The sequence below is a fragment of the Paroedura picta genome, chromosome 1, assembly GCF_049243985.1.
Source record: "Paroedura picta isolate Pp20150507F chromosome 1, Ppicta_v3.0, whole genome shotgun sequence".
Lineage (NCBI taxonomy): Eukaryota > Metazoa > Chordata > Lepidosauria > Squamata > Gekkonidae > Paroedura > Paroedura picta.
This window is the reverse complement of record NC_135369.1, coordinates 24096968-24123882: the sequence shown is the minus strand read 5'-3', so window position 1 is coordinate 24123882 and position 26915 is coordinate 24096968. Positions and strand designations below refer to the sequence as shown.

At 47.8% G+C, this 26915-nt stretch overlaps 1 protein-coding gene across 1 annotated transcript in view; it reads left to right on the top strand.

Annotated features, from left to right (window-relative positions):
- MAP4K2 (mitogen-activated protein kinase kinase kinase kinase 2) overlaps positions 1-26915 on the top strand; it is a 49973-nt gene that overhangs the window by 11821 nt on the left and 11237 nt on the right. The window contains exons 5-22 of the mRNA XM_077328056.1: positions 3769-3824; positions 9241-9288; positions 9492-9534; positions 10155-10227; positions 16199-16330; positions 17811-17873; positions 18663-18744; positions 19673-19780; positions 20498-20576; positions 22374-22432; positions 22563-22606; positions 23182-23220; positions 23831-23867; positions 23949-24120; positions 25367-25479; positions 25869-25910; positions 26116-26200; positions 26290-26369. Coding sequence (XP_077184171.1) covers positions 3769-3824; positions 9241-9288; positions 9492-9534; positions 10155-10227; positions 16199-16330; positions 17811-17873; positions 18663-18744; positions 19673-19780; positions 20498-20576; positions 22374-22432; positions 22563-22606; positions 23182-23220; positions 23831-23867; positions 23949-24120; positions 25367-25479; positions 25869-25910; positions 26116-26200; positions 26290-26369 — 1355 coding nt within the window. The remainder of the gene's footprint in view (positions 1-3768; positions 3825-9240; positions 9289-9491; positions 9535-10154; positions 10228-16198; positions 16331-17810; positions 17874-18662; positions 18745-19672; positions 19781-20497; positions 20577-22373; positions 22433-22562; positions 22607-23181; positions 23221-23830; positions 23868-23948; positions 24121-25366; positions 25480-25868; positions 25911-26115; positions 26201-26289; positions 26370-26915) is intronic.

Sequence of the window (26915 nt, the reverse complement as noted above, 5' to 3'; positions counted from 1 at the left end):
AGTTTTGGCTCTGAGCATTCTGTGGGGTCCCCTCGGGTGCCTTAGAGGCCTAAGTGTGTACGGGGGGAGGGGGGGATTAGATTTCTGGATTCTCCTCCTCCAGAAAAAGCCATAGTGGAGAACTGACTGCATTGTCTTCTCGGGCTGGAGATGGCTTTGCTAATGCTGGTTGCGAATAACCACACCTTGTTCCATAGACTGCTGGAGGCTGCGATGTAATCGGCCACTTCCTAGCGCAGTCTCCAACGCATCTCATTTCCCCTCCCCTAGTCAGGTGGTTCTTCAAGCAATTCCTTCCCCTTTTCTTCTGTTCTTTGGAAGAGACCAGAGACCTTCCCTCCATTATTGTAGAGAACAGTTTGAAAAGTGTAGCACAGGGGTAGTCAAACTGCAGCCCTCCAGATGTCCAGATGTCCATGGACTACAATTCCCAGAAGCCCCTGCCAGCGAATGCTGGCAGGGGCTTCTGGGAGTTGTAGTACATGGACATCTGGAGGGCCACAGTTTGACTACCCCTGCAGAATGAAGCACGTCGAGGTGATGAGGCTTAACTGCGGTATGATACAGGCAGGCGACTGATATTTCCACACAACCTTCCATCCTCATACAATAGTTTATTTATTTATTTGATTTATATCCTGCCGCTCTCGGAGACCAGCTCGTGGCGGGTTACAGACACAATCCAAACATTAAAACCCCCTAAAATACCAATTAAACCCCCCGATAATACAATTACAACAACCCAAAGATGGCAGAATACAAACCCTCCTCAATAGGAAGGCCCTTACAAGGACAGCAAGGGGAAAACCAAACTGTGCCAAGATGTCCGGCGCAAAGTATCAAGGGGGACCCATAATCCCTGCTCTAGCGTTGGCCCCAATCATAAACCTGGCGGAAGAGCTCCGTTTTACAGGCCCAACGGAAAGCTGAAAGCTCTCCAAGAGCCCGCTGCTCCTCTGGGAGCTCATTCCACCAGGTCGGGGGTAGGACCAAAAAGGTCCTGGCCCTAGTTGAGCCCAGCTTCTTGAATTACCTTCCATGTTCCACTTTCCTCCTTTTCTTCTAACACGAAATTCCAAAATCCAATGAGAGCATGCAAAAAATCTCCACAATTTTTTGGGGGGGATGCCAGAATTGGACAATATAACTAACCATGCATGCTGGCAAAGGAGAGGGAATTGCCCTCCTGAGGATGTTTTATGGTTCTGCTGACAAGCCTTGTGATGCTAGAAATAGAAAAGCGTGTTGTTCTATGTGCAGAAGTGTAGAGGCCTTTCTTTAATACATAGGAAACCTTTGTACTGTCTGGCCTGTTGCAATAATACGTCTGCTTCACTTTCTGGAGGGTTTTACTTCTCCTTTTGCCACTCTGCACGTTGTGTGATTGGGTATGGGGAGTTTGGGAGAGGTTTGCCTGGCATCCAGTTAATGACTCCATAGTTGTGTGGGAGGGGGAAGATTCAGCAGGTGGCTCTTTCCTAGGTTAGAAGAAAGGGGGAGGGTCTAGCTGAACAGAAGGCAATTGAGTCTGTTCACTGCCCCCAAGGAAGCCCCTTGGTTCAGCCTGTCGCCCTCCTCAGAAATCAGAACATGCAGTTTGCAGGACTGACCTTCCTCTGCTTGGGAGTGAGTTTTTCCATTACAAGTCAAGCTCAGGTTCTCCCAGAGCTCAGTCCTAGACACATCCTGAGATTTAACTTCTGTATGGACTTTCATGCCATCCCTTCTCATTCCTCCTCATTTGCATGAGCCTCTGGAGCTTCCTCCTTGCCTATGTGCCCGGCACGTATACCCCTTTTTATTTTTAAGCTACTCATTTGGAAGGGGAGGGAGTAAGCTTTATGATTTCCACAATAGCCAGTCAGCGCTGGCTTTGGGATTACCACCAAGGCCCTCAGTCACCTTTCTGCTCAGGTAGATAATTGTCAAGGGCCAGGGGATCGGCATCCTGCCCCGCTGGTTGTGCCTTGAAACAAGAAGAACCAGTTGCTCCCAGGGAGCTTCTGCTTAAAAAGGATGTGAGTTCCACAATAGGCTGACTGTTCCATATACATGCATCTACCTTCACCCTTATACAGCAGTAGCTTGAAGTAATTCATGGAGTGCTGGATACAAATCAAACCACAGAGCAAAATTTTTCATGAAATTTGCCCTGTTTGTAGTTTGGAAAATGAAGTTCAAGATGGGTCTACCGACACAAGCTCCCATGAACTTTTAAAGCATGGTGGTGTGTGAATGGAGAAACAGGGGTTTAAAGCAGGTAGATGTTCCCTGCTGCTCGGCTGTTTCAGGCTTTATTGTTCAGTCTATTTAAATTTTAAAGGGAGTGCCAATGACAGCTTGGAAAGCAACTGAGTCAGTGGGGAGCAGTGTCCCCAACTGACAAGCCCTTTCCAGCTCCTTTATGCAGGCCCTTTAAATGGCTGCACAAGAGAACCCGAAACTGGCTGGCGCAGGAAAGCCTGAGTGTCCCTCCCATGAGCTCAGCCCTATTGGGCTCCCTTGTCAGCCCCTTTAAAACTATCTGCAGTCCCTTTACGTTTTAAAGGGTCTGTAGTAGGCAAGTTGAAACAACTAAACAATGGGGAGCAAGCTTTTTTTGGGACTTTCTGCAAATCTCATTGAAAGGGACTGTGGTCAGATTCAGCAGGGTTTGTGGGGCCACAAACCATGAACCAGTTCACTACCAACTCTTGCAGGCTTTCTCAACCAGGGTTTTGAGAAACCCTGGGATCTCTTGATGGCACTGGAAGGGTTTCCTGAATGGGTAGGAATTAATTAATTTGTATATGTTTTTAAAATTGTTAAACATTTATCAGGTGACTAGCAGCAAAGCCGCTGCAGCCTTAAATGCAGCAGATGCAAGTGGGGCAATGGGGCGGAAGATGGCAGGCATGTGGAGAGGCAGCTGTGGCCAGGCACGGAGTGGCTTCCCTTCCCTTCTTTTCCTTCCCCTCCCAAGGCGGTGAGGGGCACACATAGCGCCCTTGGGGCTTGCACTCCTTGGACTGTCTGCCACTGCCGCCACCTCCTCGGCGCTGCTGTCACCTCGCCACCTCACTGCAGCCGGCAGCAACGCCACCACCAGCATGATGCAGCAGCTGGCTGGGCAGGCCTCGGTGGCTGGTGGAGAGTGTGTGGCTGTGAGGCTGCACATGTGCCTTGAAGCTGGGTTTTGGGGGTGGGCACTCCAGGGGCCTGCCCAATCAGTGTCTGGACACCCGGACACTGCTCCACCCATCGTGGCTCCTTCCCAATTATATAGAGCCACTATGTGATAAATATATGGCCATATATGGTCATGTTGATCTTCTCACCCCCAAAATGGCCAATAATGGGCCTGGAAGGAGTCAGAAGGGGAGGGGCCCTGAATGAGCAGGTCCACAGTTATGCTTCCCAACAATATTCTGCACAATCACACTACTTCTGGGGTTTCTTGTAGCGTGAAGAATGTTTCAAGGGGTTCTTGATGGTAAAAAAGTTGAGGAAGGCTGAATTCATGTAAGAAAGTCACATGGTACCAGGGAATCACAACTACAGGGGGGAGGAATCTTTTCTATCCCAGAGCATCACCATCAGCAGAACTGATTTCATTAACAGAATAGAAAAGCTGTTTCTGTTTGTGCCTTTCGGGCTGGGGATTGTTGCATTGTATACATATTTATGTATTTCAATGAGTGGTAATGTAAGCTGCCTCGGGCATTTTTATGGAGAAGCTGGACATTTTCAAAAACCCATAATAATTGGACTTCCGTTTCTTATCTTCAGCAACTGGCCCCCTCTCAGAAAAACAGATTGCGTACGTCTGCAGAGAGACACTCCAGGTGAGCATGCGTGCATGGCCAAGTGGGAAGAGGGGGCTCCGTCTTTGTTCAGGCCGTGGTCAGATTGGCACCAGCAGCTGCTAGCTTCCCCAGACACCGACAAAAGATGAAGGAGGGTGATGTACGATACTGTAACTCTCACAGTCTGTGTTTAGGGCCACCTGGCTCAATGGCAGCTCATCTGCTTTTCATGCAGAAAAGTCCCACATTCGATCTCCACTTAGAACTTCAGTTTTTAATCTGGGAATAATTGGTCCATAAGGAAAGAGGCTGTGGCTTGGTAGTACAGGGGGGAGATGAGAATTGAAAGACTAGGTTTTAATGCCCCACTTTTCTCTACTCTTAGAAATCTAAAATTGGCTTACGATTGTATTCTCTTCTCCTCCTCACAACAGGGACCTTGTGGGGCAGGTGGGGTTGAGAGAGTTCGTAGAGAATGGTGACTGGCCCAAGGTCACCCAGCAGGCTCCGTGTGCAGGAGGAGTGGGGAATCAAACCCGATTCTCCAGATTAGAGGCCCCCATTCTTAATCACTATGCCACCCTGGCTGCCATCTGCTTTGCAGGCAGAAGGGCCTAGGTTTGATGCTTAGCATTTCCAGTTAGAGCCTGAGGTTTTTTAACTGAGAATACTCAGTCCTTAAGGAGAGAGGCGGTGGTCTGGTGTTAGAGCATCTGCTTTGCGTGCAAATTCCACCTTCAGCATCTCCAATTTAGGGGATCAGGTGGGTGCGTGGCATGGGGGGCCTTGGAAAAGCCAGTCAGAGTAGACAAGACTGACCTTGGGAGAACAAAGGTCTGTCTTGGCATAAAGCAGCTTCATATGCATTCAAACATATTTCTCTTTTAGTTCAGAAATCACTATAAAAAACGGGATAGGATTTGAGAGCCCTCCAGAATTTAATCTGAGCCATAGCTTTCCCCCAAACTGGTTCGGCACCAGGACTCTCCTCTGGAATATGAAACATACTAATCAGGAAGAAGGTCCCTTGGAGCGAATGCAGAGTATTCCTTCTCCCTTTGCTACTGGTTAACCACAACCAGCTGCTGGAAACCTAGCATTAGGACAAAACATGTCCAAGTAAGAGCCAGCATCTCTGTTTAGAAACAAAGCCCATATTCCTTCCCTCTCTGCAGCTGGGGCTGGGCTGTCCAGGAAGTCCACTTTTCCGTTGTTCTCTCTGTTATTTTCCTGTCTTCCTGCAGCAGAAAGTACTACAATCGTGGGAATGAGGTGTGTCATCAGCCACGTAGCTCTTTGTGCATGTGGTTTAGGAAGGCAGAGCAAATGGTTTGCACACAGAAGGCCCCTAGTTCAATCGCTGGCCTCTTCAGTCTGAAGATGATGTTTTCCCAGGTTCATTTATGCTAATTTATCACAGACATTTAACATCGTGCTTTAGGTATATACAATTCACACCGAGAACTGTAGAACGGGGTCTTATGCAGACCTAGACTGAACTAGACTATTGATCCCTCAAGGTCAGTATTGTCTACTCAGGCTGGCAGCAGCTCTCCAGGGTCTCAGGCAGGGGATGGTCTTTCACATCACCTATTGCTGGATCCTTTAAACTGGAGATGTCGGGGATTGAACCTGGGGCCTTCTGCATGCCGTGCAGATGCTATACCACTGAGCCACAGTTCTGTCTCGTCAACCTACTGGGATCGGCAGCTGCTGTCCAAGAGATCAACCAGAGGCAAGACCTGCTGCCAACAATCCCAGGGATTGAATCAGGGATCTGCATACAAAACAGATGCTTCTTTTTAAAGCCATTTCCAAAGTGGTGTGGGACCCAGCCACAAAGAACCATGTTCCAGGCCTCTGGCAATAGCGATTGGTCCCAGGAAGGGTGGCCTAAGTGAGGAAGGAGCCAAAAGGTAGACTCCTCATCAAAAGCTAGCATGACCTAATTCCTGCACTCCTTGTTCAGTGGAACAGGCTTCCTCGGGAGGTGGCAGGTTCTCCATCTTTGGAGATTTTTAAACAGAGGCTGGATAGCCATCTGACGGAGAGGCTGATTCTGTGAGGGTTCAAGGGGGTGGCAGGTTACAGTGGATGAGCAATAGGGTTGTGAGTGTCCTTCATAGTGCCGGGGGTTGGACTAGATGACCCATGAGGTCCCTTCCAACTCTATTATACTATGGTTCTATGATTCTATGTATTCAGTGCGGGAACAGGGCTGCTCTTTTCTTCCTAGGGTGCATCCATCTGCCCCTGGGATTGTTTTATTTATTTATTTATTATATTTATATACTGCCCTCCCCGGAGGCTCAGGGCGGTTTACATAAGAACAAAGAACAATACATAAAACAGTCTATACACATGTGAATAACCTTACAATAATAATAACTAATAGCTGTAACCATGGGTAGCCAAACTGGTTCTCTGGATGTCCATGAACATGCCAGCAGGGGGCTTATGGGAATGGTAGTCCATGGACATCTGGAGAGCCACAGTTTCGCCATCACTGGCTTTTAGGTAGGTAAGAGCTCTGGGAGTTCTCCCCATGGTTTTACTGTGAGCCGTGGGATAATAGAGTATGTGATAATAGGGTATGTGGAGGAAAGTACATAATTGTTACAATATAAAGGACTAGACTACCATAATCATGACACAGGGTTTTCTTCGGATGGACAATCAACCACAGAGAAGCATGCAGATAGATTCAAGTAGGGAGCTGTATTGGTCTGAAGCTGCAGAACAAAGTTTGAGTCCAGTGGCACCTTTAAAACCAACAAAGTTTTATTCAAGGTACATGTGCCTGCATAAAACTTTATTCATCTTAAAGGTGCCACTGGACTCAAACTAGAAGAGCATGCAGACTGAGGGTCAGAAAGTTACAGATAAACTGGGTTAATTTACCTTGAGAATTAGGTTCCATTTCAGAAGCCAGAGACACTGAGAAGGCTGCATCAGATTATTTCCTGGTTTTTTTTTTTGCAGTACACAAGCCCGTTTTCAAGTCCCACAATGTAGTGACATCTGTAAACTGGTATGAAATCAGTTGCTTGGTTTAATAATCTTCAAATACTCTGGATTGCAAATCATAAGCATGAAATGCACGTCGACCAAACTGCCTTGGAATTCAAACACAGTTGAGAGAAGCATCTTTCTCCCCTACTGGTGCTACTTTAAAATTCACTGGTTTTCCAGGAAATGACCCAGCTTCTCAACTACTGGTTTCACTGCCTATAAATAGGATGACAGAATTTGCAATTCCAAGGACTGTAATCTCTGTTTGGCAGACGGTGAAATCTGGCCCACTTGCTGCAACTTCAGTCAGACTGAAATGTTGAGGTCAAGTATAATACGAAAAATACATGACAAACGGAGGAAAAAGATCTGTTGGTTTTGCGTCCTGCATTTCTCCCAAATAGGGACCGAAAGCATCTAATGGTACAAAGAAAGACCCAGCAGAAACAAAGAGGAAGGAGAGGTTTTTTTAACACTGATTGGGTCGTCTTTCTTTGGTCGATTTTTTGGGCAGCTCAAGGCTGCAGTCCTTAACAGCTGAAGGAGAGCCTTTGGTTCCTTTGAAGCATCTCCTGTTCTATTCCAGTGAGATGGAGGAAAGCCAGGCCTGGCTCATTGCTTTGGGGGAAAGAAGCATATGGGTACCAGGAATCCCACTGGCGGGTGCCTTTAGGCTCAGGGACACGGCATTGGTGATCTCTGATTTAATTATTGCAAACTTGTTTATAAAATAGAGACAATTCTGGGTTTATTTCTTGATAGTGGCTGGTGCCCTTCAAAAGTTCACTAGACATCAGTCCCTTGACTTGCCATGCAGTGCCCTTACAAGATTCCTCCTGGCTCAAATATTGCAATTAGTTTTCCAGTGATTCAGGATTGGGGGTTTTTTGGTGGTGGGGTTGGGTTCCTCTCTTTAATTATTGAGAGAGTAGCAGAATGCTAGGAGGGGCAGGAACTTAAGAAGAAGAGTTGGCTTTTATACCCCGCTTTTTACTGCCTGAAGGAGTCTCAAAGTGGCATACAATCACCTTCTCTTTCCCCTCCCCACAACAGACACCCAGTGAGGTGGGGGTGAGGCTGAGAGAGCCCTGATATTCCTGCTCAGTCAGAACAGCTTTATCAGTGCTGTGACAAGCCCAAGATCACCCAGCTGGCTCCATGTGGAGGAGCAGGGAATCAAACCTGGCTCAGCAGATTTGAAGCCACTGCTGTTAACCTCTACACCACACTGGCTCTCTTCCTCCTCCTCAGAATGCAGGAGCCCCTGCATTTAAAATAGTCCTATGTTTTTAAAACCTCTTAATATATTTCAACACTAACAATTCATGGACAGTGCAAGCCATACGGGCACTTGGGCACCACGACTTGGTTATAGGGGGCAAGCTGGGAAGCCTCTGCCCTGTCTGGCAGGGATGGTTGGAAGTGGCCCTGAGCACGTTGTGGAGAAGCAGGTATCGCTGGCTACTGAGGTGCCCTGCAAAGTGATCTTGCCTGGATCACTGCATTGTCATGCCTGGCTGGATTTGCCAATAAAGAAGCAAAACTTCTTGCTTGTAGTGAGCAAGATTTGAGTCCATGAGCACCTTAGAGCAGTGGTCCCCAACCTTTTTATCACCGGGGACCACTCACCGGGTACCACTCAATGCCTTGTACTGAGGCCCGGGGGGGGGGGTAGTTTACTCCTCTACTCTCAACCACTGCCCTAACACTCTCTGATCGCTATGGTAATGTTTAAACATCCCTTCAAAATAAGATACAGACACGCCACAACAATGAACATGAGGAACATTTTATTTTCATGGAAATTTTAACTCATGTCAATGACAAATCAATGGGAACCCTGAGCTTGTTTCTCTGCAACAAGATAGTCCCATCTGGGAGTGATGGGAGACAATGACACCCAAAGTGTGTTGTAAAGGGCTGGGGGGGGATGAAGTAAAGGGCCGGGGGTGGGGGGAGAAGGCGTCCTTTGGAGCCCACCACCAATTAGTCGAAGGACCACATGTGGTCCACGGACCACAGGTTGGGGATCGCTACCTTAGAGGCCAAAAGAATGTTCAGGGTGTGAGTTTTGAGAGTCAAGTTTCCCTTTGTCAGATGCCAGTCACTTTGACAAAGGGAACTTTGGCTCCCAGACGCAGATAGCCTGGAGATCTTGCTCTTTCTGCTGCAGACTCAACACAGCTACCCACCTGAGACAATCTTCAGGGAAATGTGAGAGTAGTTATGTAATCCTCAGATGTACTCAAAGAGTCATTGGTGAAAATGTAGATTCACTTGATTTACTAGACTAAGGAAAAGCACTTGCCTTAGGGATGGGGGGCGTCCGACAGCTTTGGATGTAGGGGACATTGAAAGAGGGAGAATAAGATGAAAGCGAACTTCGAACACTGGCTAATAACCACACAGGTGTGTAATACTTCTGTCTGTTACTCCTCACCAGGGACTCCACCACCTGCACACCAAAGGGAAAATGCACAGGGACATCAAGGTGAGAACTTCCTTCCAACAACACCTTTGGCTCAGCCAGTCCAGAGTCTGTCTCCTTTAAGAAATTCTCTTGTGGCTGCTTCTGAAAAGGAAGATGGGATGGGAGAGGAAAAAGACCCTCTCTTTTGTGGAAAGGGCTGTTCGGTCTTTCCCCTTTTGTGTCTCCAGCCTCTCTTCAGCAGAGTTTTCCTGCTTCTGTTTCAGGGGGCCAACATCCTGCTTACAGCCGACGGTGACGTGAAACTTGGTCAGTTCCCTCTCTTGGTTTCCCCTCCTTTTTGTTCACATCTGACCTGCTTTTATTCTCGCTGCTAATCCAGAATTCTCCTTCCTCTACCTTGTCAAATATGTTATTCACACATTCCTTTTAACTTCCTTCCTACCCTCCGCTGTTCATATTTGACTCTTGAACGGAAGTATTATTTTGTTGCCTTTGACAAACATGGTGCAGTGGTTAAAAGAGGCGACCTCTAATCTAGAATACCAGATTTGATTCCCCACTGCTCCACATGCAGCCAGCTGGGTGACCTTGGACCAGTTGCAGTTCTCTTAGAGCTATTCTCACAGAGCAGTTCCGTTAAAGCTCTCTCAGCCCCAGCTATCTCACAGAGTGTGTCTATTTTGGGGAGAGGAAAGGGAAGGTGATTGTAAACTGCTTTGAGACTCCTTTGGGTAGAGAAAAGCTGCATATAAGAACCAACTCTTCTCCTTCTTCCCAGACCCTTTTTCTTTCCTGACTGTCCTGTAAAGTCCTCTTCCCGTGATGTCAATGGAACTCTTTCCCTCCATCTCAGCAAACACAGGTGTGTGTGTGTATCTTCTCAGCCTTAACTAGCCCTCTCACCAAATGCTCTTTCCTTTCAACAGCGGATTTTGGAGTCTCTGCAGAACTGACAGCCTCTGTGGCGAAACGGAAATCCTTCATCGGGACGCCCTACTGGTAACTGCACTGCTTCTCCCCTCGCCCACCCCACTTTTGTGGTACCCTCTGCTCTCGCTCCCTTTCTGTCCGAACGGAGGCAAGCCCTCCCGGTGCCGTGCAGCCTATTCTGTCTTTCCCAGTCTTCCTTCTCCAGCAGACTTGATGGGAATCGGCTGTTGGGTGGAAGGGAGGCAGGAATTCTTAGGGGGAGGAGACTCATTACGGTTCTATGGAGACTATGCGACCTTGAAACTAGACAAAGCCAGGTTAAAAACTTGAATTCTGCATCTAGGAAGTCCCTGCTAGGAAATCTCAACATAATCAAAAAGGCCTGGGTAATGTGCCTTTATTTAGTTTGCCCTTTTGTGCCATTGTGGAGGCTGTCCTTCCTCTTACCCTAGTTTGGGGCTCCTTTAAAACACTGGTTTTGTTCTTGAAGTGTCTAGAACAGCCTTTTTCAACCTTTGGACCATGGAGGAGCCCCTGAAATAAATTTTCAGGCTTTGAGGATCCCTGGAAGTGATGTCAGCTGGTGACACTTCCCAGGCAAATCCCCGGAAGTGACATAATCCTTCACCTTCCTTTTGTTCCCTTCCCCCACTTTTATTGCTACTACAGTGTCTCATGTAGGCCAAAAGAAGGGCAGGAGTTTAGAAGACAGCCCAGACCCCTCCATACCACTCCACAACCGACTCCCCCCCACTTTGATTTTTACACCCACAGCCTACTCACTGAGCCCTCCAGTTGGAGGTGGCCAGTTCCCTAACTTGTGGCCAAGCACATTAAGGCAGGAAGAGAAAGGCTGCAGAGAGCCAGTTTGGTGTAGTGGTTAGGAGTGCGGACTTCTAATCTGGCATGCCAGGTTCGATTCTGCGCTCCCCCTCATGCAACCAGCTGGGTGACCTTGGGCTCGCCATGGCACTGATAAAATTGTTCTGACCGAGCAGTGATATCAGGGCTCTCTCAGCCTCACCCACCCCACAGGGTGTCTGTTGTGGGGAGAGGAAAGGGAAGGCGACTGTAAGCCGCTTTGAGACTCCTTCGGGTGGAGAAAAGTGGCGTATAAGAACCAACTCTTCTTCTTCTTCTTCTTCTTCTTCTTCAGACCCCCTCTGGAGGTTCTGAGGACCCCTGGTTGGGAATCCCTGGTCTAGAACCAGAAGGGGAGTACTCTGCAGTAGAGGACAGCCCCCCCCCCCTTTCACTGCTGGCCGGCAGATTGTAGAAGGAGGGTTTGGAGTGGAAAGTTGTGGACTTGTAATCCCAAAGCACCGTGGAAGATCCTGCTGCCCCCCTGCCCCCCTAGTCTTTTGTCTTCTCTTCCCCAGCTTCTTCAGTAATCCCCAATACTTGGTGATGGTGGAAAGGGTTGTCAAATCATAGCCAACTTACAGGGACCCCATAAGGCCTTTTGAAGCAAGGGATGTACAGAGGTGGCTTCCCATTGCCTGCCTCCATGTCACGACCCTGGAATTTTGTGGAGGTCTCCCATCTAAACACAAGACAGAGCCAACTCTTTTTAGTTTCTGAAATCAGATTTGGGGTTTGGGGCAATCCTAGATGCTGTTCAAGTATTTTGTAGTATCTGAGTAGACGTGCTCTTGAGCAGTGAAGAATATTTTGGATGACTGTAGGCTAACCTGTATTGAATAAGGAGCTTTTCAGTATGTCTTCCCAGTCCACGTGAGGACTAGGGAGCATGGTTGTGTGCTGTGGTTAAGAACCCTTTGTACCTTGAGCTTTGATGGATTTGGAAGCTGGTTAGAATTTCCAGGGAGCTGCCTGTTGCCTTGATGCTTTCTGCTTATGGCTATTGTCAGTGTGATGCAAAACTAAAAAGGGAAACCAAAACCTTTCCAAACCAGAAAAGTTCGGAGCCCAAAGGCTGAACTGCAAAAATAATTTTTAAAACATTTGCCACTATTTATTACATAAAGTGCACTAGTTCAAAATCTTAAAAACATCTATGAATTACATAGATGTCATAATTTTAAAAAAGCATCACATTTCTAACTGCACATGGAGTAGGCCAACATAGAATGGACCAAGTGCGTTTCGACCCCAAGGGGTCTTCCTCGGTGGTCAAATTGTTATGAGAAATGTGCTCATGTTGAAATCAGAAGGCTTGCTGGGTGGCAAAGAAAAATCCATTAGGTGCTGCTCCAACTAGTCTTTCTAATGTAAACGTATCTGATTTGGAGCCCACCGGTTAAAATATGTACTTCTAGAGGCCACCACTTTGCTTTTGCCTAGCCCTCAATCACCAGTGCATTCCCACACAGGTCACAAAAAGTATTGTCACAGTTCTTGCAGAGCAGCTCTCTTGGAGATCTCTCAGCCCTACCTACCTCATAATATGTTTGTTGTAGGGAGAGGTAGGGAAAGTATAAGCCACTTTGGGACTCCTTTTTCAAATGATAATATTATGCTCACAAAGAATCGCACCTTGCATGTACAAACAAAAAAGCATGGACCGTAGAAATAGCTGACAATTTGCTGATTTCTGCATATTCCCTGCTTTGATGATTTGTTTTAGAAAAAAGCAGTGCTTAGGACATACTTGACATTTGCTCTGCTTCTAATTCACCATCATGGGGAGGGGCCACGGTTCAGTGGCAGAACAGCTGCTTTGCATACAGAAGGTCTCAGGTTTAATTTCTGGCATCTCCAGTAAAAAGAATCAAGTAATAGTTGGTGCGATAGCCTCTCCACGAACCTGAGAGCTGCTTGCCAGCCATAATGTTATAACGCTGACCTTGATAGACTCAATAGAAGGCAGCTTCATGTGTTCCATTAGAGCACACATTCTGAAAGTCTCTTCACTGCATACTGATGGGTACAAACATTCTACAATTGCTGTTCATTTAGTACATTTGTATGCCTCTGTAGAATCATAGAATAATAGAGTTGGAAGGCCTCCAGGGTCATCTAGTCCAACCCCCTGCAGAATGCAGGAAAGTCATAACTACTTGCCCACCCACAGTGACATGTACAGATATGACCCCCCCCCCAAAAAAAAAAACCAAACCAGAATCCCTGTCCAGTCTGGCTTGGAGGAAACTAGCCTCCTGACCCCCAAGTGGCAATCAGCATTTCCCTGGCAGTGTATAAGAGGGCCACAAGAGCCAAGCTAAACATAATCCCTCCTGCCCACCTACTAACAATCTGCTTAAAATCACAGAGTCAGCATTTCTGTCAGATGGTTATCTAGCCTCTGCTTAGAAACTTCCAAAGAATTAGAACCCACCACCTCCCGAGGAAGCCTGCTCTAATGAGGAACTCCTCTAATTGTCAGGAACTTCTTCCTGATGTTTAGCTGAAAATTCTTTTGCATTCATTTACCCTTCCTCTAAGTAGGGTGTCAGAGTGTCAGAGTGACAGACATTCTCCCTTCCTTCTGTGACATGGCAGAGGGACTGGCTCAAAGTCACCCAGCAAACTTTGTGGTAGAGCGAGAAGTTGAAACTGGTTCTTCCAGATCCTAGTTTGACGGCACAGGGCAGAGGATAAGGATTAGTATCCCCCCAGACCACTCTTTGCCATTTTGCAAAGTCACCGGAAAGGCCCCAAAAGGCAATTTTCCGTTCCTCCCAGCCCTCCACCCAACTCCAATGGTTTAGTATAACAATTCTAGTTACTTCCACTGGCCTTGGAAATAGGCCAGCCGGGTACATCAGCATTAGTACTATTTTGCAGCATTTCAAGAGATGGTCAAGTACATCCTCCTCACAAGGCCTTCTGATTAAGACATAGTTCCAGAAGCTAAGTTACAGAGACAAAACATTACAGAACTTTGCATTGTCACAAACAATGTTTAACCATTGAGTGGGCACCTTAGGAACTGCAGCATTTCATAGCATAACAACAGTGAAAAGTCCAACCCCAACTCCATCAGACTTGTATCGTCGCATCTGTTTTGTAAGGAGGTAGACCAACGAAGGGTCATTTTGTGGTTGACCCGACAGGAATACAGTTTTAGTCTCTCCGTCCTTTGTGCTTTTCCACGAGTTCTGTCTGGACAGGATGACTCAGCAGAATCCCACCAACTGCAGTGACTCACTTTTCAATTGAAGCTTTGGCAGCAAGTCAACTGCCTAGGAATCTAAGAACTGAACAAAGAAAAAAGTTGCCAGTTTGCAAGCAACAGAACGGTTCTGCTTTCTGCCATCCTTTTGACACCCCCTATTTCCCATGGGCATGCCTTATTTTGGAACCTGGTGTTAATCAACATCCTATAGCAGTGGTCCCCAACCCCCGGGCCGGAGACCTGTCCCGGTCTGTGGATCAATCGGTACTGGGCCGCAGCTCCTCCTCGTCCTCCCCGGCTGCTGCCTTGGGGGCTGCCCTGCCACTCTGCCGCCGGCTCACCTTTGGTGCTCTCCAGCGGCTGCCATGGCTGGGGCTCCCCCTCGGCCTGGCACTGCGCAGCTGCTGCTGGCAGCACCCCCCAGTGGATGGCGGGAAGTCAGGGGTGCCGGTGGGAAAGCAAGTGGAGCAGGGGCTCAGGTGGCGATGTCCCTTGGCAAAAGACTAACCCCCCCCCCTGGGCCTCTGGGCCTCAGTAAAATTCTCAAGCGTTGATCAGTCCCCGGTGATAAAAAGGTTGGGGACCACTGTCCTATAGTGTCTGTCAAAGCATAACTAAGTGTAGCCTGTTTGGTCTGTTTGGTCATGTAACCCCATTTTATTATTTTGTTGAAATTTTAAACCGTATTTTTATATGTCTTATACTTTTTACGCCAATAAAAGGTTACTGACTGACTGATTGGTGCCAAGATGTTTATCAAGTACAGTAGAGGGATGATCTGTTGTGGCAGCTAGCAGTTCTGGCAAGCCGGCTTTATTAGTTCCTCCCAACATTTTGCCACTGCTGGGGACCAGTTCTAACTTGCATTTCCATACACCCTTTAATTCGACTTGTCTTCTAGCTGCATACCCCATCACAAGTGTCATTTTTCCTGTCTGCTTATAGTTCCTCTTCCTTATTTGAAGAGTCTTCCTTTCTGACTGTATTTGGTGACTCAGAGGTCAAGGTGGTGTTCTTCGTTGTGTCATGAAGCTTGATGGTATCATTGTTTTGTTACCTTCAATCTTGTTTTGAGTGACAGACATAGCTAATTGTTCTTGTCTGGACTTCCTAGCATTCCAAAACGATTCTTTTACATCTGGTTCTTTATTCATGGAGATGTCATGGATTGAACCTGTGACCTTCTGCATGCCAAGTGGATGCTCCACACATGAGCCACTGGCCTCTCCCTTGCATTCCAAAGTGATAGAATCATTAAATACCAGAGTTGGAAGGGACCTCCTGGGTCATCTAGTCCAACCCCCTGCACTATGCAGGACACTCCCAACCCTATCGCTCATCCACTGTAACCTGGCACCCCCTCGAGTCTTCACAGAATCAGCCTCTCTGTCAGATGACTATCTAGCCTCTGTTTAAAAATTTCCAAAGATGGAGGACCCACCACCTCCCGAGGAAGCCTGTTCCACTGAGAAACCGCTCTAACTGTCAGGAACTTTTTCCTGATGTTTAGACGGAATTTCTTTTGATGTTTGAGCAGTTACCAAGTTCTTGCTTACAATGTTTCGTCGTAGAGTTCAGGGGCTAGGTCTTGCAATCTAGGGCAGTGAGGATCACAAATCTTTCTCATGTTTCCCCAACAGTCCTTTCTGATTCTGCAAAAGTGTATTCCCGAAGTTGCTGTCCCAGTTTGGACTAATAGCCGTGTGGGTCAGGAATCTGCAGTGGGGAGAGGGATGGAGGCAAAATTACCCTCTCCCTCTTCCATCCATTGGGGACAAAGGAAAGGGTGCCTTGAAAATCTCATCCCAGGAGTGAAACACTTGTGAAAGTCTAACCCAGCAGATGACCTGGGCAGCATGTGTGGTGGTTGAATGTGTTCAGTAGGAGTTTGGCTAGGCTGCACATCTGCCTCTGCTGTTTCCTCCTCCTCATGCTCACTGTCTCCCCCCCCCCCCATCCCAGGATGGCACCAGAGGTGGCTGCGGTGGAGAAGAAAGGTGGCTACAACCACTCATGTGACATCTGGGCCCTTGGCATCACCGCGATAGAACTGGCGGAGCTCCAGCCCCCTCTTTTCGACCTGCATCCCATGAGGTAAAATCGCAAACCCAGTTTGGAGGCGTGTCAGACACTTCACATTGTTTGGCTGCCCTGTCTTCATAGAAGGGGTGCGTGAAGTTCTGAAAGAAAAAAATTCCAGGTTTCCAAAGCCCTTTCCACCTATTGTGGATGTGTACACATGCGCACACAGACACATGGTGTTAAGCTGCATTTCGATTACTTCGTCTCTCCTTCCTGCTCTCCTGTAGAGGTAGGGGGTGGGGGTGGGGGTGGGGTTCTGCCATGTTGTTGGGTTGTTGGTCTACTGCAGGGGTAGTCAAACTGCGGCCCTCCAGATGTCCATGGACTACAATTCCCAGGAGCCCCTGCCAACAAACACTGGCAGGGGATCATGGGAATTGTAGTCAGACATCTGGAGGGCCGCAGTTTGACTACCCCTGATACAGACATTCTGTTGCTTCCTCCCTCCCAGTGTGCAACTGCCCTCTTCTGAATCAGACCGCTGGTCAATCAGAGTCAGTACTCTCTACTGCAGGGGTAGTCAAACTGCGGCCCTCCAGATGTCCATGGACTACAATTCCATGTAGCTGGCAGGGGCTCCTGGGAATTGTAGTCCATGGACATCTGGAGGGCCGCAGTTTGACTACCCCTGGTCTACTGTATTTGTATTTTTTGTCCATTTTAATAGGGTTTTTTATGGGGGTTTTAACTGGACATCTGTAACCCGCCATGAGCCTACTTGGGAGTGGCGGGTAATAAATTAAATAATAATAACGACATGCACAGAGAGAGTGCGTAGTAAACCTAGAGAAGGTGGTACTAGGAGGCTCCCTTATTCTGCCAGTCCATTTCTACCTTTTCAGGGTCTCTCCATGTCCTCCCGCAGCGTTGTGAGTTCAGCACTGCCAACAGATGACAAGAGTAGTTAGTGTAGAATGCAGGAGACCCAGATTCATTTGCTGGTGAGCCCTGCTTGCGAAGCCTTGGGCAAGCTGCTGCTGCTTGACCTTGGGAGCGTCCTTGCTGACTGCAGGCCCTCGTGGCATTTTAAAATATCTTTGAAATGGTGGCAGCATCCTCGTGGCCCTTAGGTAGCCAGTGGAAATGAGAGAAAAGAGTCAAAATTATGGTTACTGTCTCTGGTTTGGGAAACTCCTGGAGATTTACGTGTGGTGGTGGGGGGAGCCTCGGGAAGGTGGCGTTTGGGGAGAGGAGAGACCTTGATAAGGGCAGAGAGTCAGTCCTACAGAGCATCCATTTCCTCTAGAGCAGGGGTAGTCAGCCTGTGGTCCTCCAGATGTTCATGGACTACAATTCCCGTGAGCCCCTGCCAGCGTTTGCTGGCAGGGGCTCACGGGAATTGTAGTCCATGAACATCTGGAGGACCACAGGTTGACTACCCCTGCTCTAGAGAAACTGATCTCTGTGTTCTGGAGTTCAGTTGTAAGTCTGGGAGAGCTTCAGGCCTCACCTGGCAACCCCAGCAGGGATCATTTCCCCCTTTTCCTTTTAGGGCCTTGATGATGTTGTCCAAAAGCAGCTTCCAGCCTCCCAAGCTAAAAGATAAGGCATGCTGGTAAGTACAGCTTTCACAACCCCGCCGGGCCTTCTTCATTCTCCTTCATCATGGTGACTTTTCCCTGCATGGAACCTGTCCTAGCCCTGCTTTGGAGGGGAAGGGGCTTCAACCTGACAACATGTTCTGAGATCTCGATGTGGGATCTTCCTGGGCTTTTCCCTTTCGGCCAAAGCAAAGGAAAACCCTCCTCTCTCGCTACAACTGAAAGGGTCAAATGGCTGGGTGGCTGCATGCAAAGTCTTTGTGTGGAAACGCCGCCTGCTGCTGATCCAGGGAGGGGGCGGGGCTAAGATCCATCATCAAAATGGTGGGACTCAGTGGCAGGCTTTCTGTCCCTTTCAGCCCTTTAATAAGGGTTGCCAGCTCCAGGATGGAAAATTCCTGGAAATATTTGAGGTGGAATCTGAGGAGAGCAGCACTTGGGGAGGAACTGCTCTCTTTTTCCAGGAGATCAGCTGAAATTCCAAGAGATCAGCTAAACCCCAAGAGATCTCCAGCTACTGGAAGTTGAATAGATCACAAAGGGGACCCAGAACATGCACTAAAGCAAACAGTTTCCAAAAGGGCCATGTAAACAAAGCTAATCCGAAAATAGACCAGGCAGGAATACTTCCTGTGCTTTAGGGTCCTGAGGAGCAGGTTTCCTCTGGCTAGTGAAGAGGGGTCTATTCACCTGATAAAACTGCAAGTGTTGCGCTGGGGACAAAAAGATCCCAATTATTTAAGAGAAAGGTACGCCTATTAATGTTTAATAGACACCTGTGATTTTTCCTTCTCTCCTTGCAGGTCTGCAGATTTCCATCAGTTCCTCAAACTGGCCCTGACCAAGAACCCCAAGAAGCGTCCCGCAGCGGAAAAGCTCCTGCAGGTAGCTGAACAGGACAGGAAAAGCCCTTTTAATCGGGGTGGCTAGAACCACAGGGGCTGTGGGGGGGGGGAGGAATAAATCTTTGAAGTATCCACCAAGATAAAGCATTAAATATCCTTCTAGAGAGGGATGGGATTTCTGTCTAAATGCTGAGAAATAAGATTGGCAAGACAGATCACTTCTAGTAAAGAAAATTAAAGCACTTTTCTGTTTCTTGGGGCAGAATTCCAATGTTTTGGAAGGGTGATCCTTTTAACTGACCTCTTTTAGTGTTCAAAATACAGCATAGAACCAGAGAGCTGAAAGGGATCTCAAGGGTCCTCTATTACAAACCCCTGCACAACACAGGAAATTCACAACTACCTTTCCCCACCACTCCCCCAGTGACCCCTGCTCTGTTGCAGGAGGAAGGCAAAAAAACCCACCAGGTTCCCTGAGCCGTATTCTTTCCTGACCTCAGAGTCGTGATGGGCATATAAGGAAAGGGCCACGAGAGCCAAGCACCGGTGCCTCCCTCCCTGTCCTCCTCATGATCTGCATGAGTTCACACAATCAGCATTCAGCAGCTGATACTGTGATTTGAAGGGGAAGTGTATCATGGGCACACAGGCTGTTTTTAAGCCTTGCCTCTTATCCCATTGTCCTATCGAGAAAACTACCACCTCCAAGTTGTTCTTGAGCCAGAAAATCAGGTGAGGGTGAAAGGATTAGACAGTTCCACCCACAAGCCCTCCCCCCCAGCAGCTGTGTTTTTAAAAAAGCAATTTGCCAATGAAAAGGTTCATGGAACTACATTAGATGTCCTCTTGTTTGAAGCAGAGATGAGGCTAGGATGGTTTCCCAGAATGGTTTCTGTGCTTGTGGGAGGGGGACTTGAGGGTCCCTATCGGAGATCTTTCTCCATTTCCTTTGTCTTCTTGTCCACCAGCACCCTTTCATCTGCCAGCCTCTGGCCCGCCTGTTAGCGATTGAGTTGCTGGACAAAGCCACGAATCCTGACTTGGCTTCTGCTCCCCTAGAGGATGGGGATTTTGAGGTATGGTCTTGAAAGAGGAAGTGGGGAGATGGTGGTTTTTTCCGTTTTTAATGTAAGCTTGATTGTTTTAAAATGTGTTAAATATCTGTCTATCTCCTGTCTATCTATTTATCAATCATCTAGGGATTTATATACCACCCCTCTCGGTAGTACCGATTTGGTGGTTTACACAATACGAAATTCAGTAAAACCAATACATTTTGTGAACCGCCGCGAGCCAGTTTCTGGGAGCGGAGGTATAAAAATGCAACAAACAAACAAACAAACAAACAACTAAATAAATAAAATCTAAAAATTAAGACAATTTAAAATAATTAAAACCCCCGATTATCATAGTTGCATCAGCAGCAGAATAGTAACTTGAACCCAACTAGATGTTAAAATTGTAAGAATTAGGGGGGGGGGCAGGAGGGAGGCCTGAAATTTGGGTATAATGTTGTTAATTAACCAGCCAGCCTCAACCAATCATAGTTTTATCGCATGAGATATTGTAAGCCGTGCTGAGCCCTCGGAGAAGGGCGGCATATAAACTTGAAAATAAATAAATAAAATGGTAATTGTGTTAATATTCACAGACAGAAGAAATCTGTTTTTGAACACAATGCACATTTTAATGCAGAAATTGTGGCCCTAAAAAGCAGGTTGGGACTCCAAGGGGCTTTAGGACTGTTCATGCATGTGTGTTTTTAAATAGATATATATCTATTGTCTATTCAGGCTTATGAAATCTTTCCTGACAAAATCCATTCGCATCGGCAGCACGGGCAAGTCGAAGGGACCCTCTCAGAGATCCAGCGTGAGTCGCCCTGTCATGCCCCCCCCTCCCTCTCCCTCACAGAGTAGTTTGCAGCACTGACCATCTTGTCCTGCCCTGCCATCACCATCACCCGCCCCCTCCCCCCCCCCGGTATCCCTTGACTTTGCATCCCTCCTCTCTTCCATCCCTGCTGATGGGCACAGAGTAAGGTGACCGGATTTTAACATTGGTAAAGCGGGACACCATTGACCGGGGGGGGGGGGGGTGGTTCTTGATTTAAAATTTGGTCTACCTGGAGCAACAAATAGGTTCGTAGAATGCATAGAACGCACAAATAGTATTGTTATATATATATATATTTAATTTCAACATAAGTACAGTTTGCCAGGTGCCCCCAGATGTCCCTCCAAAAGTGGGACAATCTGGTCACCTTAGCACGGAGGGCCCATTGGCTCCTGCGTCTGTCAAAAGGACCTGAGTCCTTCCAGACTAAAGACATCAGCCACATAGACAGATTTAAAAGGGATTAGCTAGATTCATTGAGGAAAGGCCTAGAAGTGGCTGCTAACCATGGTGACTGAAGGGAACTACCACGTTCAGAGGCACTTAATATCTGACTCCCAGAACCAGGAGGCAACATGAGGGGAAGGCCTGGTTTTAATCCCCACTCCTCCACATGCAGCCACCTTGGGGCTAGTTACAGTCCTATTAGAGCTGTTCTCACAGAGCAGTTCTGTCAGAGCCCACTCAGCCCCACCTACCTCACAGGATGTCAGTTGTAGGGAGAGGAAAGGAAGGCAATTGTAAGCCACTTTGAGATTCCTTCTAGTGAAAGGCAGGGTATAAAAGCCAACTCTTCTTCTTTGTTGCTGGCCCTCCAGAAGAACTGGTTGGCCACTGTGTGAGACAGGATGCTGGACTAGATGGACCACTGGTCTAATCCAACAGGGCTCTTCTTATGTTCTTGGATAGGAGTCTCCAGAAGACATGTGTAGGCCATAGTAGGTCAAAGCTCTCTGTGGAAATGGTAGGGTACAAGCTAGGACCTGGTTGTCCTGCCCCTGGAAAAACTCAGCCACTATGGTTCTGCTAAGGATATGTTTAGCCTCGAGAGATGACTAAGCAGTGATATGATAACTATCTTCAAGTTCTTGAAGGGCTGTCAGATAGAGGCTGGAATGGAGTTGTCTTCTGTTCCCCTGGAGGGTTGGAACAGAACCAGTGGGATGAAATTGATTCAAAAGAATTTTCGGCTAAACATCCGGAAGAAGTTCCTGACGATTAGAGCGGTTTCTTAGTGGAACAGGCTTCCTCGGGAGGTGATGGATTCTCCTTCTTTGGAAGTTTTTAAGCAGAGGCTAGAGAGCCATCTGACAGGAAATGCTGATTCTGTGAACTCAGGCAGATTGTGAGTGGGCGGGCAGAAGGAATTGTGTCAGTCTGGCTCTTGCGGGCCTTTCTTGTATGCCCAAGGAAATGCCGATTGTCACTTTGGGGTCAGAAGACAAAGTTGTGGGCCAGACTGGCCAGTGATTCTAGTTTGGGTGGGGGGCACCTGGGCATGGAATTGGGGTCACTGTGGGCAGGCAGGTAGTTGTGAATTTCCTGCAGTCTGCAGTGGGTTGGACTAGATGACCCTGGAAGTCCCTTCCAACTCTATGATTCTATTCTTCTACGTTGAAGTTGGCCTTCACATGTGAGCTTTAGCATGTGTATGGTTACATACCCGGGGCCTTCTACTCAGGCCGTGTTATGTAACTAGATCTGAGCATTTTGGCTCTTGAAGCGAGGAGAATATCTTTCTGAGTGCATGGCTGACTTTTTCTTCTTGTCTAGTTAATCAGGTGAAATTTGGGCCCTTGCTGAGAAAAGAAACAGAACCTTGGTGCAGCCTGGTAAGCACGGGTGTCCATTGGATTGTTCCTTGCACTAGCAGTCATGGGGGCGGGGGGGATGCTGTCTGGAGGTGGAGTCCTTCCATTGTAGACTTGAAGACTGTTCATAATGTGTTTTGTTTGTTTGCAGAAGGAGGAAGAAGAGGAGAACTGGATGCTTATAGGAGATGGAGAGTAAGGAACTGGTGGTGTTAGGAAGAAGCCTTGGAAGGTTGGGGGGAAGCTTACTTCTCTTCTTCCCACTGCAGTGAATAGGACAGCTGCCTTCTGTTCATGGAACCTTAGAGTTGGAAGGGGCCATAAAGGCCGTCTGGTCCAACCCCCTGCTCAGTGCAGGATCAGCCTAAAGCATCCGTGAGAAGTATCTGTCCAGCCGCTGCTTAAAGACCGCCAGTGAGGGGGAGCTCACCACCTCCTTAAGCAGCCAATTCCACTACTCTGATTGAAAATTTCCCCCCTGACATCTAGCCATTACCATTCTGCATGTAGTTTAAAGCCATTACTGTGGATCCTTTCCTCTGCTGCTAACAGGAACCGTTCCCTGCCCTCCTCCAAATGGCTACCTTTTAAATACTTAGAGCAAGGGCATGGAGACCCTTCTGAAGAAAGGTGGCAGACCCTTCTGAAGAAAGGTGGCAGTCTTCCTGGAAAGGGGACAGAATGTGTTGGGTCACAGTTGGGGAAAGCAGAGTTCCTGGGTAGGTGACGGGGTAGCTGTTCCTTCTCCCCCATCTTGTTTTCTTCCCTAGGAGCCTCCTTCAGTCCGTGGAAGAAGCACTTGAGGAGAGGTAAGCTAAGGTGAGGGAGGGGCGGGGATGAGGGGGCTTTGTGGTTTCCTTGGTCCCGCCCCTTTTGGGTAGATCAGCAAAAACCTACTCTTCTCAGAAAGACCCTCCAAGCTGACCTCTGCTACAAAATTTTGCAAGTTTTGTAAATGGATTCACTAGGGGGCTTCTTTCAAGTTCTGGCTCATAGGGGGTGAGGGAGGGTGAGATGTAAGTTCAATTGCAAGAGGGGGCCTAACGTTCTAAAAGGGAGGTTTATGGCCCTGGAATTCTTCCTCAGGGAGGCGTTGTAGCAAAACCTGGTTGCCTGTGGTGATGGGAAAGGCCTTTTGCACGTGCTCAAGACTGCTTTGCCGTTGAGCTCAGGCATGAAAAAATGGATTTGTGCTGTTTATCCATCCATTTTTATCTCGCCTTTGCTCCAAGGAGCTCAGGAGGGATGCACGTCATTCCCCCCTCCCGCACTTTAATAACCCACACAACAGCCCTGCGAGATAGCTCTGGCTGAGAGATAGCAGACTGGCCCGAGGAAAGCTGCATGGGGATTTGAACCCAAGTGTTGAACATGCACCTTCAGACGTCCTTTTTCTGTTACTTTATTTTTCACATGCAGGAGCTTAACTATTCGCCCAGCATGTCCCCCGCAACAGGTACGTTTCAGCTATCCTAATTCCATCCCTTCCTTTAACCAGACTGACCCTTAAATCGTTTTTCTTTTGTTCCTTGTGCAGGCCCAGGAGGAGCAGCGGCCCAGTGGTACGGATGAGGGTGACATGGGCACCATAAGGAGAGGGCCTTTCTGGGACTTCCTCAACATGGAGTTGTCATATAAGGCTCCCTGGGAACACGAAGAGGGCCTGGACGGCCCCGATTTGGAATGTCACAGAAATCAGACCCTGCCAGGTAATAGGAAGAAGGGGGGCAGTGGGAACAACATGCAGGTTCAGCACCTGCACTCATGTGAGGCAAGCACAGAATGCAAAAATAGATCTTTGTTTTCCTATGGTGTAGAGAGTTCTGGGAAAGAGGCTAGGACTCTTCTCCTTTGGAAGATGCTATTACAAATTGTTTAAAGAGCCTCTTGTGGTGCAGAGTGGTAAGGCAGTAGACATGCAGTCTGAAGCTCTGCCCATGAGGCTGGGAGTTCAATCCCAGCAGCCGGCTCAGGGTTGACTCAGCCTTCCATCCTTCCGAGGTTGGTAAAATGAGTACCCAGCTTGCAGGGGGGTAAACGGTAATGACTGGGGAAGGCACTGGCAAACCACCCCGTATTGAGTCTGCCATGAAAACGCTAGAGGGCGTCACCCCAAGGGTCAGACATGACCCGGTGCTTGCACAGGGGATACCTTTACCTTTCCCTTTATTACAAATTTTAGATGAGTATACTAGTTTCTTTATTTGGTCACTTGTGGTTTTCCAAGGAAAATCTGTTTCAAGCAGTGTTCTGGGGAATTAAGATGGGGATGGTTGATGCTACATGCACTAGCCACTGCTATGCATAGCTAGTTTCTGCTCTCTGTTCAGCAGAAAGCCACGTTCCTTCCCATCCAGATCTGTTTTCCCAGTTTAAAAAGATAAGAAAATCCTCTCCCTCTTTACAGGAATTATTCATTAGCAATTCAAGTACTGATATCTGTTGACTCTTTTATTCTGTTTTCTGCTCTGTAGTTTGGGCTATCAGATTTTTCAAAAATATTTAATTACATGCTTGTTCTGCCTTTTCTCCCCTTAAAAATGGAAAATCTGTTTGGAACAAGCTGCAAACCTGCCCTGGGAAATGGGGTTATGGAGATGGGCAGGTGACTTACAAGCATCAGCCAAGTGGCTCTGTGTTCCTCTGGCTTCTGCAACCTCATAGAATGGATTTGCCCAGAGCAGGGGTAGTCAAACTGTGGCCCTCCAGATGTCCATGGACTACAATTCCCAGGAGCCCTTGCCAGCATTCGACAGCGAATGCTGGCAAGGGCTCCTGGGAATTGTAGTCCATGGACATCTGGAGGGCCGCAGTTTGACTACCCCTGGCTCAGACCCTACTGAATGCATTTCCATAGCTTCTTTCCCGATCAAGTAACGTGTTTTTACACAACCTCATGCATGCAAACTGCTCCAGTTTGAGTGCTTTTTTGACGGTTCACCTCTGTGTCCACAGATCGGACAGAGTTGAATAATGCTCCAGAGACTATGGCATCCGACTCTCCAAAACCTGCAGATTCACTCCTTTCCACAGAGTGGGCCACCATGAAGAGGAAAGAAGAGGCCACTGTGAGTGCAGGGATAGGTGGAGTCCTTTAAACTCCAAGCAAATGGGAAGCAGGAAGATAATCTTCATTAAGGCCCCTCCCAGGGCATCTCGTATAGAATAATATTAGCGGGGTTATGAGGGTGAGGGGCGGTTTCTGGATACTGGACTGAAACCTGGGAGGAGAGGACCAGAGGAGAGGCCTAGCTGTGGGAATTGGAGATGCACTCTAGTGGAGACACACCCCTTACCTTTCATTGAAAGGTGTCCTTTCCCCAGTGGAAAAGAGTCACCCTGATTAAAAGGGAGGCCAAAAATTTAGGACCCTTAGTCAGGGGAAGCAAATGCCCTGCCCTTTTAAAGTAGCAAGTTCCTAGTTGACTGTCTTCTCTCTGGTTTTTGTTCTTTACAGAGACTAGCTTGTCATGGGCTCCCGCCCACCCCAAAAGTTCACGTAAGTTCCTTTCACTGTCTCTCTCGGCATCGTTTCCTGGGTGGAGAAGCTACTTTGTTAAACTTGGGGAAAGTTATTGCCGAAAGTTCTCTTGGAGAGCTGTAGCAGTAGTATCAGAAAGGCAGAACCCTGGAGCACTGCTCCAGCTTGACTGCTTTGGATGGCATCCTCATTGCCCACCCAAGCCTGTTCTCCCCTTCCCTAGATGGGAGCCTGCTTCTCCAAAGTGTTCAATGGTTGCCCACTGAAGATCAATTCAGCCACGACGTGGATCCACCCGGAGACACGAGGTAGAGCCTGCACCCTCTTCAACCTTGACACTCCTATAATCTGTGGCTTCCAACCTGTGATCTGACTTTCTTCTTCTTGCTCCTTGCAGATCTCTACTTGGTGGTAGGGGCTGAAGAAGGCATCTACACCCTCAATCTGCACGAACTCCATGAAGATACCATGGAAAAGGTGAGCCCGGAGGAGTATGGAGACCGTGGCAGATGGTTGATGGGAGTAGTCTTCCTGTAACTTGCAGGGGGGAGGGGCTGTGGGTCATGGGCGCAGCCTCTGCTTAGCATGCAGAAGGTCCCAGGTCCAGTGCTTGGCATCTCCAGTTAAAAGGACCAGGCAGTAGGTGTGCAAGGAGAGATTCCCTCCTGCATCCAATTAGAAGACCTGAACTAAACACTTTTAAAGGCTTTGCAAAAATGTTTAGCAGCAGAGTTCTCCAGGATTTCTCTATTTAAAAGGTGTTTAATTTTGATAATACAAAACAGTAAGGAATTTAATTTGATTCTTTGATGTAACCAACAAACCAGACCGAACCCCTATGAAAACTGTTTTCTTTTATTGAGATAAGAGATCAGAGAAGAAGAGAAAGGAGAGTTGGTGCTTACTGCTTTTAGCTCAAGCTGCCCGCCAAGAAATCTCACTTAGTTTTCTTCTGAGACTTCCATCTAGAGAATTCTGATCTGCTTCTTACAGTAGTACATAATTACAGAAAAATATCACTCA